The sequence below is a fragment of the Acyrthosiphon pisum genome, chromosome A2 (assembly GCF_005508785.2).
Source record: "Acyrthosiphon pisum isolate AL4f chromosome A2, pea_aphid_22Mar2018_4r6ur, whole genome shotgun sequence".
Lineage (NCBI taxonomy): Eukaryota > Metazoa > Arthropoda > Insecta > Hemiptera > Aphididae > Acyrthosiphon > Acyrthosiphon pisum.
In genome coordinates, this window is record NC_042495.1 from 87481476 (window position 1) to 87499447 (window position 17972).

The window sequence follows — 17972 nt, forward strand, 5'->3', positions numbered from 1 at the left end:
GGATAATCTACCTTTATCAAAAAAAAAAATGTCTATAAGAAACTCAAATTAAATTTTATGAGCGATGAAATTCATATTTATACACATTTGATATTCACTCGATTCTTACGTAACGATTTCGTATTTTGTTGTAATTAAAAAACAAGTGACTGTAGAAACTTGAAAATTTCACTGAATGTTTATATTAGCATTTTCTATATACGATACAATTTTGAAAATAATTTGACTCTTTTTGAGCTGTTTACGGACATTGTAAGTTTTTTTTTTAGTTTTTTTTTCTATAAATATCAATAAAGTTTTATCTATTGGGCCAAAAAGTATAAAAAATTAATACAGGTCTCCTGATACATTGTTACAATAGCTATTGTAAAATATTAAAAATACATAGGCACACATTTTTTTTATAAGCATTTGAAGTTGAAATTTTGACAAAATTTATTAAATTTAAAATTGAATAATTATTTTGTAGTTAAAAATTTATAAAATGTTCAACTTTTATATCTAAGGATTGAAAATTTAAAACAAGATTTCACGTAAATATTTTATTCTGTTACCAAAAATTCTAAGAAATACATAAGCACAGTTTATTTTTATAGTCATTTTAAGTTCAAATTTGGACAAAATTACATATTAAAAAACCTGGAATAACTATTTTAGTTATTTTGTTTTGATTGTATAATATTATTTGTGGGTACTTGAAACTACTAAAGTATACTATTATATATCTATGATAGTACCACGGTTTGTTGTTGATGTATAACGCGTTACCTAATGGATATTGTGATATGATTAATTTGAAAATTATTAATAATACTATAGATAAGTATACCTATAATATGTATGTCTAATATCTAGACTGACAAACCGTCTCCGCTCAGAATCGTTTTTCTTATACAGTGATATTATATGATATAGAATTCAAATTTAATACCAATCATTATACAGTGACCCACTTGTAACCTACTGTACAGCAGAGCGACATCCACTTACCCACCTTTTTTTTTGTTGCATATTTCAACATTTTCATACAAGTTATTAACTAAATTCTCGAGGCGTCATACGAACGCTATGTTAACAATAATAGTATATATACGCGTATAACTTTTCTAAACAAAATTTGATCATAAATAAAATTTTGTTGATTTAAAATTTAAAACTATATAATTGGAAAGGCAAGAAACAATTTAAACATCATAATCCAACTCGAGATTTAAAAAAATATATCTACCTACATCCCAATAAATATATAAACCTTAACTATAAAAGTTAAAAATTAATATTAATTTAATTATATATATTTTATCTAATTTTTAATAAATGTATAATTTATTTTTATGTATATATATTTAACCAAATTCTGATGACACGGCGTATTGGATAGGCATTCAGGTACACCTGGGCCATAAAAATCGTTTTCATATATTTTTCCTCAAATATTGTATACTGTCTTGTGCCTTGAGGTATATAACTACAATTTAATTTCAAACCCCGATTTATATAAATATGTATTGCAGTTGTTATACTAGCATTTTTCTTAAGTCTCACTTTTTAATATATACATGTCGTTAAACAGATTTTTTTTAGTTGACATCAGTTTTAAAATTTCAAAACATTAAAAGCTAAATAAACCAATGACAGCTGTAATTTTTATATTGAAACAAAAGTATACTAATAATTATTATATTTTAATACTTATTCGATGAAATATACTGCTTTATATACCTAACATAATATTGTGTTATTAAAATTATCAAGTTTTCGAAATTTTAGAAACAAAATCAATATTTAATATAGGTACAATGACAATGCGATTAAAAAGTGTATTGCCGGTGTTTATTGATTTAAATTCATTAAAATGAAAAAAAAAATACATTTTTTATGTAGACGTTTTATTTTAAATTTGCTAATTCCAGTTATTTCAAATGCGGTTGAAATAACTATTTTTTCCATTAGTATTCTGGTTGGTTTTTCGAACACTTTTTATTTGTGTATAATTCACGTGTTTTGAATATCATCTATATCCATGTTCAGTCTTACTTTAAACACTACGTGTTTAGTTCAATTCTAGATTTTAAAATAATTTGAGGTACCTACTTCGATTATTATTATCTCGAATTCAAATTTGTTTTTTCACCTCGCTACGAAATGAGTAAATTAATAAATATATTTATCTAAAACATTGTACATAATATATTACACAATTAACTGATAGGTATTAGGTCTATCACTGAAAAAATGAGCGACATTAATTGTAAAGTAATAATAAATCATCGTTTCGTTTTAAAAAAAAAAATTTTTAATATTTAGTTAAAAACCACTTTGATGAACCTTATGATTTATACTGTTTTTAAAAATCTGCTCGGAAATTTTCCTAAACATTTTCATCTTACTTAATTTTAAATCCAATAGGTATAGCAATCTTCTTGTAGCGTTTTAAATTTAAAAACATTTGTTAGAAACGCGCATAATTTAATATTGTATTTACAATATGTATTGTTTTATTTTAGACTTATTATTTATAATATATTCATAAACTAATTATTAGACGATTTATTTTAGTATTAAGTCTACTTTTTATCCAAAACCTGCTCGATATTAAAAAGTGTATGTCATACAATAGTGTTGTAATGCTACAAAATCTCATTATCTGATTGCTTATAAACATTTATATTAAACTGCTCTTATCGTACAGAACTCCAACGAGTCCTAAACCCATTTTGGCAAGGCGCCATTTTGAATCCAAAAAACTTTACTATTGTACAAAATCCAATATTAGCTTAAATACCTACTGTTGTACCTATCCTGTATGTATTATTTATTAACTCGTTTTAATTGATTTTTATACAGACCTGAAGTATATTTGCATTTATTCCATCCCTAATGATGATTTGTCACCCTAAATCAATTATAAAATAATAAATTATTAAATTACCTATTAACAATAAAATTATTTAAAATTAGTTATATTTTTTCTTTATAATTAATTAGTAAGTCACGTTTTATTCTATGGAATTTGCACAAGTCATTGTAACTAATTTATCAAATATTAATAATTTTCTATATTCAAATTATTATAAATTAGTAAGTTGTGTTAATTAAGTTTTTAATTAAATAATAAATAATTATACAGCATAGATGAACGTTATATTAATAATAATTAATATGTTATCATTTAGGTCATGGAAGTATAAATTTGCGTTAAATTAACATGATTTAATATTGTTATTGGATAAGTTTAAAAAAATGACAACCTATATTCTGGGCCATTTCTGGTGAATCAGCGGAATTATCTTAAAATTAAATTAAGACCTCGTTAAAATGTAGGTATTATTAGATTTTGATTTTAAAAAATATTAATTTTTCATTTATCAAATTATAATCATTCGTTAATTGAACATGATGGCGATGACCATTGCAGGAGAACTTAAATGTGTGTGTGTTTTCTGTACATGATACATATTTATATTTTATACATATATAATAAAATATGATATATTATAATATAGGTAGTCTGATTATAATAATCACCACTAAGCAATAATTATTTCATTTTATTCTATTTTAGAATATATACCTTTTAGTACAATTATTAATAAGTAAGAATATATACATATAAATTACAAAAAAAAAAAAATGATCAAGAAACAAAGATATAAAGATAAAGAAATAAAAAGAAAGTATTGTATAACAGCAAAAGCAAATAATTAACAAATGAAAAATATAACAAAATTCTGACTTGAAGTGGTTATAAACAAGAAAATTGGGGTCCGTATTGGCATTATACATTTCATACTTCGTATATAGGCTCATTTCACAAATAATATAATTCATTAGCGTATTTATTTGTGGTAATTTACTATTTCTACTACCTATACAACACGGTTAACGAATTGGTATAAACACTGTCATCATCTCCGAAATATTATTATAGTAAATGGAGTTGATTTGTATAATATAAATATTATTATTATAGTTGTATAAAATGCCATGTCATAACATGGAATTATGTCAATCACGGATACAATTGTTGTACATGCAACAATATCATACTATACTATGCCTATATTGATTATATTTATAATATTTGCATACTTTTACCATATAATAATTTAATCATGTGAAAAAATATGTAACTAAATAAATATGCCAATTTTAACATCAATTAATCGTGTTTCAGGCCAATACTCCCGATTGTTTGGGCATGACAATGATGGATAACAGAAATCGTTGTGTGCCTATGTCCGGCAGAAACCATGTCGGCAATCCATCTGGTTTTGAAGAAACCATCCATCGGGTGAGCGAAAATAATAATAATAACAAACGATCCCTTATTGTAATTTGAAGCTTTCTGGCCAACGCTGTTTCGGGTGGATTTCGTCAAACATTTCACAACATATTGTATTCTTTTTATTTTTGAGTCATTATTAAAACATATTCTTACCTCATTGGTTTGAAAACTTATGTAGGTGTATTCGTTAAAAAGTAATTTCAACCGTTTAAATATCTACGTTACGATTTATCGCTTTCGTTTATTATTTATATGCGGGAACTCGTAACATGGACTTTAAACGAAATAGTTTTACATTCCGTAAATGCGTTCTTATATATATATTATATAGGTACTTATTTTCTACAATTTTGGAGTTATAAATATAATTTAATTAGTTCACATCGCATATATTGCATCGTACTTGTGCTGATATGAAATAATTATTATTTTCGTTATACATTTTCCATTGTTTTTCATAAAACCAAAATGAAAGTCGCCGGTGGGTCGCTCGTATATATATATACTAGCAAATTATTTCCCTTCGTGTGTACTCGTTTTGACCAAATCTACGAAACTGTTGGTATATCATTCACAAATACATGGTGTACGGTTTGGCACACCGGAGACTTTGGGGAAATAAAGCGCATACGATTTCCGATCGCCGCCGAGATCCGATCGCTGCAAGGGCGTGTCGGACGAATGAAATAATAAAAAAAACAACCCTGTCCTATAATAAACAACGGACAACAAAGCTCCGGTTTTCGCGTTTCCTCGTTTTTTTATTTTTATTTTTTTTTTATCGAAATAGTTTCCCTCACTCACTGCAGCAGCTCGCTGTACGCGTACCTATACGTATAGAGGTGCCGTTTTATTTATATTATTTTTTTTCGTGAGTCGATTTCGCTCCATTTCACCCGCCCCCCTCTACACCCTCCTCATCCGATACCAGCTGCAGCCGCGTTCATAATATATTATATTCTAGTACTCGCGAGGTCGTCTACATGCACATATTATTATATTATCTGCGTTTTAGTTGGCGATATATTCAATGCGTAAATAGAACGAAAACGTAGTGACGGCGGCACGTATATATACACGTATTATACCTACGCTAATAAACAACATTAAAGTCAGATTAGGTGGCGCACGGGCGAGGAGGAAGCCGAGGCGAGTCATTAAAAACTTTTCAACGCCGCCGCCGAGTGTACACGATAGAAAGAGAGACAGAGAGACAGAAAAACCTATACATACGTATAATACGTATGCCCCTTTTTTCGACCGCCGACGCCTTTGCGGTTATACCTTTTTTTTCTCTCTCGCGCACGCACACACACACTCAGACACATCCGCCCGGAATAACGCGAACACACGATCGTGATGGGTATACGCGTGTTGTTTTCGTGCGGAAGCCCATACACTCGGCGACGGTGGTGTGTTAATGCGCTCGCGTTTCACGACCCGCAGGGACCCATTAAAGGTCATGTGCGGCGGCGGCCGTTACTGCCGTCTGGAGTAACATTAATCTTGTTATGCGCGCGTATAAGGCGGGGAACGAGTTATACGGCGAGCCGAAAATAATAATATTCTTTCCCCCTATGCGGTATGGGTATCGTGTAGGTGTACAAATATTATGTATAATATAATATATTACAATATAATATAATAACGATATACGATCGCGAAAACTGCCTCGGAAATGTATAAATATCGCTATAGAAAACGGTCCGTAGACAGCTTGGTGCGTGGTGAATTTTTAGGGGACGCACGTTCTGCGGGGGAGTCGCAAACATTCTAAACGTGGCCTTGCTGCTGTTCGTCGAACATAGTATAATAACTATGTATTAAAATATTTTCTACATAATCATGTCTAATCGAAGCGCTGGCGCGTATATTGTCACAGTTGAAAGTCCAAGAGGCCATGATCAAGAAGGAACGTTTCGACCGCGAACACGAGGACATCCTCAGGGAGATCCGTCATGGGCTGTTGCGATACGGTGGTGGAGGTGGCGGTGGAGGACCCGGCAAACCCACGGCCCGTTGTAACACCTCGGACGAGACTTACATGTACGACGACGACATGCTCAGACACTGGTACGACGAACCTCCGTACGAGTCAGACCCTGAGGAGCTGCTCATGGAGCACGCCAACAACAGGTATGATAATATATAAAACGACAAAAAAGTTGTAATATTCGAAGACTTCTGACTCGATTTGTTGAGAAATGATGCGGTGAATAGATTTTATAGTACACAATGTATGGATACAAAGTGGTTTTTTAAACGTATTATCACTTTCCTTGGTATGGTTAAACATTATTCAAATATTGAATTTTCGACTTGAGCTTATTGAATACCACAATTTTACAGAAATAAACTCTACTAACTTCACTAAATATATCTGTGGATAAACGTGTCTACTTAATTTTTAGATTCTAAAGTCTAAACATATCTTATATAATAAGGAGTATACTCAAGTACACAAAATATAAAAACCCAGAAACAACTTATTATAATTTCGATTTCTCCATAGAATAATAGTTTAGTGCTTAACCGTTAAAAATACATCTGAGAATAATCGTTAACTATCTCATTATTCTCATCCATGAAGAGTATAAATCTTTGCGATTTACGTTTCTAAATTAAGTCGTTAGGTATATAAAATATTGCGTTATCCAGAAAAAGGCGATGTCTTATCGTTTACTTCGGGAACCTTTTACAAGAACTCAAAGCGTGGGGATGAATCGAAAAGTTTGAAGTTGTCCTCGCACCCTACCTGTCTTAGGTTTCCTCTTCTTTCCCGGTGCATAATAATAATATATCCGTTGCCGTGTTCGGCAAGTGTATAATAATGTAAAGACTCACCGACGTCTCCGTTTTCAGAGTCTATTACGGTTATGCCAAACACAGAGCGCCCCGGAACAACAATTCCGGTTCCGTCATATCGTTGCGCAGCGCCGGCGACATATCGTTGTCCGGTGGCCACCACCACCGTGGTGGAAGTGGCCATCACCGACAGACAGCCACGGGGCTCTTGTTGCCCGCTTCCGGTTCCGGTCAACCCACCACCATAATACCGTTGAGGCGACAGAACAGGGAAAGCGGAGACTACGCCACGTCTGACGTCCAAAGTGTTTGGTAATAATAAATTATACTATACAAGACGATTAGGTAATATAGATTAAGTCAGGTATATCTTATGATGATACACCGGGCATGGCAGAAATTACGGGTGCCCAACTTGACATTCTGCAAAACCTAAAACCGTGTTTCAACCAACCGTTCCAACCGTCTCCCCCTACAAAAATAGCAAAACAGCTAGTGGCTATAGTCGCCGGTCTTAAGTTCAATAAAAAAAAATGATGATACATACTAATCACTTTATTATTTACATTATTATGCTAACTTTTATTTACACGCCCAGACGCTCGTAGTTTATAGACATTTTGTAAAGCGCTTATTATATGTCTTCTTATACTTATATTTACGTCGTTTTAATGTGTTATAATATATGACAATCACGAGCATCAAGATAAAAAAGCGTCCAAATTTGATCCAAAGAAAATGTCCCATTATATATGGAGAGTGATACTTTTAAGATTTATAACACACAATATCTCGAAAAGTAGGATTGTTTTTGGTAATATTTATTTTTACGCAATTTAATTACCACTGCAAATCAACGTTTTTTAAGTGTTTTATTTGTTTCAATGGTGACAATGTTCATTTTTATTTTTTTATTCCAAAGCGGACTACTTTTAATTACTTTTTTGCTGCTAATATTTAGGTGAGCGGAGTAGTGGACCCATTATTTTGATGGGTAATTGGTATGCTTGTGTCACTTCACTCCGCTCGTCCAAATAATATAATGCGTATAATAGGTATAGTTATAACTTAAGTTATAAATATATTTTACTTTGAAATAAAATACAAAATTTAACTTAAATTTAATATTTTAAACGTAGTCTAATTTTAAAAATAATTTTGAGCTTAAGACGTATTTTGCTGACTTAAATTATAACTAATTATCTATTCATTCAAAATTTGAATATATTTTTGTTAAATGTTCCTTAGTAATGATTTTAAATCAGGCATGTAAAAAAAATATTACCATAACGTAAGTACTTTTCTGTAAATTTATAGTGTTTGCCTTTTAAAATAATTACACCACCTTGCAGTTATGAGACTTAAATGTTTGGATTTACTCGACAATAATAATATATTTTCATACATAGACCCACTTTCTGCAGCGGTTATTCTATACGCAATGACGTCGGTCCTACACTCCTACTTGATACTGTCTGTATACGTGTATTTTATCGAATGAGCCTATATTATAATAGTATATTAGTATAATTTGTAAATCGGTAGTTTGAACTCTAGGCGCGTTACAGCTGCAGCCAACACGAAATTGTGGTGTATATAATATTATTAACGTGCATTAGAGAAAACAACATCAACAATAATTAGTCGTAATACTGCAGCCTGCGTGCGACAATATGCCGACAATTCCGAGCATTAACGAAACCCGTTTTTTTCCTGCCCGACAACGAGACTGCAATCTATATTCATATCGAATATACCCACTCCGACATGGACTACCCTGCACCCCGTCTCGATGTTCTCTAATTTATAATTATATGTACCATCCCTATACGTCGCAATAATGTGTCATCTATATTATATTTAGTCTACCTATATAATTTTTTAAACAGAATTATAGAGCCTCTCCATCCCCAGAGATTTTCTACCGTCACCGGTCCTAAGATAAAATTTATTTTTTACGAACTACGGTTTTTTTTAGCACTTATTTGTTAACCTTTTAAATCACGAGACCAAAAAACAAACTTAACACACTTCAGGTGCCGGCCCGTCATTACTATATTGAGTAGACATTGTTTTATGGGCGTATTTATAGGTGTTTTAATGGGTGTGATGTAATTTCAAATTTGATATGAATAAATTGAAATATGTTGAATCAACGTTTTTGAAAATCGATTCTGATAGCTAAGGTTATTATTATATTTTAAACGTAATCGATAATAATTTTAATAAATCACAATTCATGTGATTTTTATATTGTTTTAACTGCTCAGACACAATCAGTACATTGATATACCTATTTAATAATTATTGGGTAGTAAACATACATGTTAAAGGCAGGGACGGATTGGGCCATAGGGAAATCGGGAAATTCCCGATGGGCCGCGTACTTAATAGTAAATAGTAAATAGGTAGACGTAAATATAATCTATTAATTAATAAATATTACCATTAATTATAAATTATTCATTCAATGATATTACGTAATAACCAACTGTGATATTATAACGTAAAACGTTGTAAATTGTAATAATACAAGTAGGTATACAACGTCTACAACAGAAACTGAATAATAATATTAACTATCAATAAGCAATACAAATAACTGTAATCAAAAAATCAACTTCCGTGGACAGTAAAATCTATAAATAATTGGTTATTCGGGTGTCGTCGATCAGATGGGCAATGACGACGAATTTTAACGATACAAGTTGGATGCGGGTCGTTAATATGAATACCTAGGTAATAAGAAGATTTTTATTTGAAATTTATATTATTTATATTTAAATATCAATCGTCATTCAAAACTTCGATACCAGCATTCGGCAGTTAAGACAGTATCGGTGATTTAACCAGTGGCGTGTTGAACTCTTTTTTTGTGAGGAGCAAAAATGTATACAAGCTACCCACCCACCCACCCCCCTTGATGTTTATAACGGCATTTGCAACTCAGCAAAAAAGTTCAAATTAAAAATTTACAAAATATGCGTACATTTGTAACGATTTTTATAATCGGATATGATATTTCTATACGATATACCTAGTCACCTAGGTGACAAGGTATTTTGTGGCAGGGGGACCACCCACCAACCAACAATTTTGAAGGAGCAATTGCTCCAAAATAATACCTTCGAAACGCCACTGGATTGAACAATATCAATACAGTAAAACTGATAATATAAAATATAAAATTACCAAAATTTTATTATGTAACATTTATATGTAGGTAATACTATTTTTATTCCATTATTATTATTTTTATTATTATATTTTATTGTTAAAGGTTGATTTTATAATAACACTGATTACAAAAGACTAGGTACCCTTTAAAATACTAAAAAAAATTACTATCTTCAGTATGGTACACTTGCCAGTTGCCCCCAATCTCCCAACAAATAGTGGGCCGGTAAAAAAGTATTTTCCCAGGCTGGTCCGAAATTCCAATCCGTCCCTGGTTAAACGTCAAGTATAAAATACAATCTAAGTCTTATTTCCAATAAATCAGCTAGTTGCAAAATGTATACCAGCTATAATAATGACAAATGTGGATTCAAATTCAACTTAATTATTCAATACTCCTGAAAAGTTTTATGTTTAGTAAAATGCGTCTTAAGCTCAAAATTATTTTTAAAATTAGACTACGTTTAAAATATTAAATTTAAGTTAAATTTTGTATTTTATTTCAAAGTAAAATACATTTGTCACCGAGATAATATTTTTAATTAACCGATAATCACTTTTATTTTAATCATAAAATGTATTTTATTTCATTATTCATCTTAAAATTATTATAATTATTTAAGATGAATTATAAACTTGACTCATAAAATACTGTATATGTATAATACTGCATTCATATTAAAAACTTTTAATACGAACTTTAACGATTGAAGATAAAGAGACTTTTATTCCATTATAAAAATAATTATTTTTAGTGAAAAAATTTGTGAATAATGGTGTGTGCCAACTAATATTGGTCGCATTTTCAAATAAAAATAATGAGAGTTCTGATAACTTAGAACAGTTCAAAGAACGAAAATTTGTACCAGAATCCAATTTAAAAATGAATCGTTTTATTTATAAAATATTAAATACAATCTTCTCTGATTTTCACTAAAACATTGGTTAATTCCAACATTATTCGTTCCTACCATCCTTAATGTATGTTAGTTGTTGCCTATAATTAAAGTAACTAACTTATTGCTAAAATATAGTATATAGTATTTGATTTTACCTATTTTTGCTTATAGTTGAACATTAATAATTTCTATACATTTTTTGTTATTGTGGAATTCTTTAAAAACTTTACATTTTTATTTTGTTTTTAAATAAATGGAATCTAAAAAATATTTAGCTAAAAAACCATCGTACTTAATCAGAATTTTTTTTACTTGGAATCCTAGCTTTTATTTTAAAAGAGACGTTTTTTAATAACTACTGTGATAATACGTTTAGGTTAATGACTTTATCAGACAATCGCGGGCAAAGGAACCGGATTTTCCGAGGGCTATGGCACGATGTATTTCCGGATGCTGGGGGTCACAGATATTTAGACGTACCTACGCATGGGTTACTTTAACGTATATTTAAATATTATTTATAGATAATACAGCATATTAATTACTACAATATATTAAAAGTGAAAAGAATAGCCTGTCAGTATATTATACATAAATTAAGTAAATATATTGTTGTAAAATATATTAAATTCTGTTATTTTGTATTTTATTTATAGAAGAGATTAATATTGTTTCTAATATTGTAAATCATACATTTTATACATCAAAGTACCTACAAACATTTTTTTTTTCATTTCGATAAACTTTTAGTAAATAATTATAGCGTTGTTTATAATCTTATAAACGTAAATAAGTTTGATACCTACACTATTTAAATTCAATGCATCATTATAAGACCATCCATTTTCCATAGTTCATTATTGTATTATTTCATTATGAATTTGGTGAAGTTAAAGTTGTCAAACTACTTAAGTTGTTCAACCACCGTTCCGCAAATACAAAATATCATTGAACGTGCTGTCAAAAAACCACACCATTTAGCGGGTACAAGCAATAAGTTCAAACTTCAAAGTGCGTAGTTTTCGCTACAGTTATATGTATATACATTATACATATTATACAATAATATATTATAATATGCTGTGACCTTTTAACATTACCAAGTACGGAAAAGTCAAACCGACGATGCGTGGTGTAGCAGACTGTCATTTTTAGTTCACCCGAACCTAACGCGCGTCATAATTATCGTAGACAATATTCGCCCAAAATAAAAAAGGATTTGCAAAAACAAATGTACATTATGTCCCTAAAGTCCCGTATCACTCTAAGTATCTCTGTGAGACCGTGACACATGAATATATTCAATACTGTTTTTCAATATTCATCTGCGTTCTATTAGAAAGGCACGATTTACTGACATCAATATATATTATATATTTTTATTTATTTACTACGGAGATGTTATTGCAAGACTTTTGGGACACTCTCTATACAAATTGTTAGATAAATCCGTGACGTAAACGAATTACGTGTCATATTTTTAAAAATCTTTCTGCTTACATCGTTGATGAAATTAAATGTATTAATGAAAAAACTCCATTTTACCGATATTTGAACGTCATATTGTTTTTATACAGCTCTAGGATGTCATCGTTATCCGTGGAGACCAACCGATCGGACTACGACCAGGAACTTTACCACAGGCTCAGAATGAACGTAAGCGCTTGTCGAATGTGTAATAATTAAGTAGCGACATCGGTTAATGTTCATTATTTTTATTTTTGTATAGGGAATGGACACCGCAGTCTCGCCGGGACACAGTTCGGACTACGCCGATCAGGATGACTCATTTTTGCAATCGCCTGTAAGTGTTGCCGCTGTCTGTCGTTGGTTAACTGTGCCTAACAAAAAACCGCATTTTTTTTTTTTTTAGCGTCACAGTAAAAGGCAACACCACCACAGATCCAAAACGTCCTCAAAACAACTTAAACAAAACCAGAGACCTAACCGTCATCATAGTTCTGCTGAGAGTCTGCCGAGCACTTCTAGTAAGTTTTTTTGTCCCACACACACACAAGTTATACAAGGTGAATTGCCAAAAATGCTCACCCACTCCTTTTATCCTTCAATTATGTATTTATTAAAATTATTTTTATAAATTAAACGTTAATCACTTGATTTTTTTTTTAAATTTTAATGTAACTAAATCAAAACTTGAACGAATAGTTTCAGAGACATTCAACTTTGTGTACTAACTACTAAGGATAATAATCCTTAACACCTAATCGTTTTACATCATATATAATATATATGTAATATACAGTCTAGTATACTTACTATACTCGATTACAGCGTTTCCTAAACTGTGGTCCGTAGACCCGAAGGGGTCGACATATATACCGAAGGCCGAAGAAGTCCGCGAATAATAAATTGTTATTTATTATTGTTAGGTTAGGTTATTTTTATTCGGGGTCCGCAATCATATTTACTATACATTATAAGGGGTCCGGTATAAGAAAAGTTTGGGAAACGTGGCTCTAGGCCAATAATCCAACTATATTTTTTTTAAATTTTTTTTTTAATAACTAAAATTAATTTCTAAAAAGTGTGAAAAATTAATTTTTATCGACAAAAGATACTTCTTACATTTGATACAAAAATCTAAATCTCTTCACAACAAAGTAAAATAAAAATTATCTTTTACCCCACTTCACTCCTTGCATTTGTCAACTACTCATCTCATAGTTACTTCTTAGTTGGTAGTAACTTGCTTACCCAACACTGCTATTTAAACATATGTGAATTTTGTGGTTTGTATGTATATTTAGGCGCCCAAGCGTTGATGGGAGCAGCGTCGCAGAGCTCAGAAGAATCACCGACTTCTTGCGACGGGACGCAGAAAGTACAAGTGTTGGCATTGGCACGTGCCGTGGCTAACAGCAGCCCGAACCCTTATGACAAAGACGCGTTGAAATTTAACGTACGAATTACCCTCGAAACCTTCGTGTCTTTTGAAATGACTGAACCTGCTTTTTGTGTTTATCGCTTAGAAAGGTGACGTGATATTGGTGACCACCATGAATGCCAGCGGCATTTGGAAGGGGATGGTTAAAGGCTGTGATAGAATAGGCACGTTCAAGTTTGGCAAGGTCCAACCGTTGGTGAACGAAAGCAACGGACTCGAAAAGAGCAAACAGAACGCGAAACACAGGCCCAAGTCGTTGCTTCAGCTCCTGCGGACCATAGGCATGGAGGTGAGTGCAATATTTCGCATTTTTTGTCCATTGATCTATACATTTGGATTTGGTGTGGTACTCATCGACATCATAATATTAAACCACATTTTTACTAACTTAGTAATATTAGTATAATATACCTATTTATAATATAATATATATGATGTGCTATTCGACCCGCGCAGGAACAAATGTCCGTATTCGCGATGAACGGTTTTGGGGACTTGCAGTCGTTCTGTGAAATACGCGAAGCGGACCTAGACTACATGGGCATAATGGCGCCGGAACAGAGAGCGAAAATATTGGCAGCCGTCCAGGTCATGCATGACTATCAGTGTGAGTATATAATATAATATAGTTAGTAATAATATCTGCAGCCGTTCGCCACGCATTTACTATCGACTACAGGTCGAGTCGAGTGGATGTTTGACGTTTATCATCGATTTTGTTGTATGCTGAAGGTGTATAGTGTATTAGTATTGTTTTATTATTATTATTATTTTCTCGTCTACAGCGCCCGAGGACGATTCTAGCAGCACCGAGGAGAACAAAACGGATCCAAGCTGCGACGACTCTCAGGAAGCTGCTCACGGTCAGCGCACAATCGTCCCCGGCGCCGACGTCACCAAGTCAAAGCCAACGCCAAAACCGCGTTTCTCGGCCAACAACGGTAACGACGCGGGCCTGTCATCGCCCGAGTACAGTAAAAAGGCACCTAAATCCGCAGATGACCGCCAACACTTTGGCAACGACACCACCAACTCCTCTGCCGCTGCCGCCGCCGCCGCCACCAAACCGAACTCTTGTACATCCAGTGAAAAGTCTTCAGACTCTGGTGTCAGCACCAGTTCGTCCGTGTGTTTCGGCAACATGGCCCGGGGCAAACGCAATGGGGCGAGTCACCAGTTAAACGGCAAAAACAACTTCGCAGGGCACTTGGTGCAGCAGAACGTCAAAGACTGACGATTGTTGGGCGTTTCTTCTCGTGCAGTGGATTCCTATACATTTTGTACTATAACCGATTAAGTAAGAGGGGTCAAGAAGAGGAAGAGGGTCTTTGAGAAACTCACGTGAGATAAAATAACAAACAACCACCACCACTGTGAACACATCGAGAGAGAGTCATAATCATAATTTTATGTATGCATAACTTAAATTAATTATACTATATTTCTAAACTTGCATTTATTACTAATCTTGGGCATTCGTTATTGTTAAATTTAAAAATTGAAACAAAATATTTAAAATATGTACTCTTCGGCCTACTTTTCTTTTTTCTTTTTGAAATTAACGTTTTGTCGGAAAACTTATATATTTTGTTCAGAAATAACGCTTTTAATGCCGTTTCGCATGGCAGCGCTATTATTCAACATGTACCTATACTATGGCCGCAGTGTTTAATTAGATTTGTGATAGTGTACTTGAAATGATAGCCACTCGTTACTTGGACTTGTGGGTCCATTATGTTTCTTAGACTTTGGAATTTTGGATATTCAATTTTCGTGGCAAATTTTTTTAGTCAATTTGTTGTTGTTTACGATAATTTTTTTTCCTTTTGTTACCATAATAATATATATAATATGAGAATGGACATGATTGACTTAATACAATTATTGGTTTTGCTAAATTAAATTTAAACAGAACTGGCTAGAATCAAAATAATTTAACTAGTTGTGTATGGTATAAACAAACTAATAGATAATTATGATATTGTTAGTATTCTAGTTGGGTATTTAGAATAATAATATATGTATATTATAATAATTTTCTACAGATGTATTTTTTTCCTTTTTAATTTATTGAAAGTTATGACGAACATTAAACATTTTCTTTTCTATGTGTTAAAATTACAAAGTGTTTATGTACATAAATAATGAATTTTGAACAAGCAAAATATTACTTTTGTCAAATATAAATACCAAAAATTAAAGAATAAATTTTTGTTTTTAACTAGTTATTATTATTTGTCTTGTCATTTTGAATTCAATGTTGTCCTATTAAGGGCCAGTTGTACCGTCTACGGTTAAACTACGATTAAGCTTAATCAGCCGATAACAGATATTTAACCGGGCAAATTCGGCCGATTAAACTCCGGTTAACTTTAATCAGAGATGGTACAACTGGCCCTTACACATTGACTGTAAATTTAATCTTGCAATACTGTTACATTTTTGATAGTATGAACATAATATTATATTTACAAATTATGCATACAATATAAATAATTTCCATATTATAGTATTATGTTAAAATTAAATATCCAACATACTAGATGATACGTCAAGATTTTAGAGGATGTCTAATTGAATAATGTTGTTTATGGCAGGAAAAAACGTGTGCTTTATGTAATTAGTAAATTTTAACCTTCACCTGTTATGAAAGTTTGATGAAATTAATTCAGAACACACGTGATTTATGTCAAAACCTGCTACACAGTTAAATTGTTTATTGAAAGGTAGAGAGCAGCGGCAACAAGTGTTCAATGTCTTAGACATGATACTTATATAATAAACATGTATTCATAAAGGTACTTAATAAGTGAGTATATATTCATAAAATGAAATAAAATAACCTGGTAAGTGGGAAACACTCTGCTTTACTTTAGATGTTTAGAGAGTCACTGTAATGGATGTGTTAAATTTGAATTCAATAATCATTGTATAAGAAAAACGATTCTTAGCGAAGACGGTCTTTCAGCTTATAATATTACTAAGTAAATTATATGATATTGTGATTAAAGTAATTTATTTTACAATTAAGCAATTAGTTCTACAGTAGGTGAAATTATTTTTGACAAAAAAAAAAATTCATATGAAAATTTCATTGTGTATATTCTGTATAGTGTAGTGTACAGCATTTGGGAAATGATAATATTTTGTGAATATTTTGGAGTGCTTGAATAATGAATATTTGACTAATAATATTGTATAAATATTTTATACTCAAGATAACAAAATATTGGACTATATGGTTGCATAAAAATATTGACTTAATATTTTTTGAAAAAATATGGTTAAAATATTTTCTTAATGTTTTTACAAAATATTTTTCAAATGTGAACTTCTTGGCCAAAAAATATAAATAAAATACTTCTTTATTATTAACGGAACTTATTCAAATATTTTTAAAAATATTATTATTATTATCTCAAGTAATAATTTTTTTTTAAATTACATTAAATTAACTGTTATAAGATTTTTCGGTTACAGTATGAACTATTTATGAGAATTCTTGTTTTATATTTTCAACTCTCAGCTATAAAAAGGTGGGTAAATGGATGTCGCTCTGCTGTACAGTAGGTTACAAGTGGGTCACTGTATAATAGATAGTATTAAATTTGAATTCAATGATATAATATCACTGTATAAGAAAAACGATTCTGAGCGGAGACGGTTTGTCAGTCTAGATATTAGACAGACATATTATAGGTATACTTATCTATAGTATTATTAATAATTTTCAAATTAATCATATCACAATATCCATTAGGTAACGCGTTATACATCAACAACAAACCGTGGTACTATCATAGATATATAATAGTATACTTTAGAAGTTTCAAGTACCCACAAATAATATTATACAATCAAAACAAAATAACTAAAATAGTTATTCCAGGTTTTTTAA

The 17972-nt window shown here is 31.3% G+C and overlaps 1 protein-coding gene across 1 annotated transcript in view; it reads left to right on the forward strand.

The window, feature by feature from the left end:
- Window positions 1–16302, forward strand: part of LOC100164446 — an 87535-nt gene extending 71233 nt beyond the window's left edge. Inside the window, exons 6-15 of the mRNA XM_001951829.5 lie at window positions 4178–4294; window positions 6171–6424; window positions 7151–7405; window positions 12747–12825; window positions 12899–12973; window positions 13043–13157; window positions 13938–14089; window positions 14160–14363; window positions 14531–14681; window positions 14860–16302. Coding sequence (XP_001951864.2) covers window positions 4178–4294; window positions 6171–6424; window positions 7151–7405; window positions 12747–12825; window positions 12899–12973; window positions 13043–13157; window positions 13938–14089; window positions 14160–14363; window positions 14531–14681; window positions 14860–15308 — 1851 coding nt within the window. The 3' untranslated portion in view covers window positions 15309–16302. The remainder of the gene's footprint in view (window positions 1–4177; window positions 4295–6170; window positions 6425–7150; window positions 7406–12746; window positions 12826–12898; window positions 12974–13042; window positions 13158–13937; window positions 14090–14159; window positions 14364–14530; window positions 14682–14859) is intronic.
- Window positions 16303–17972: the final 1670 nt, after the last annotated feature.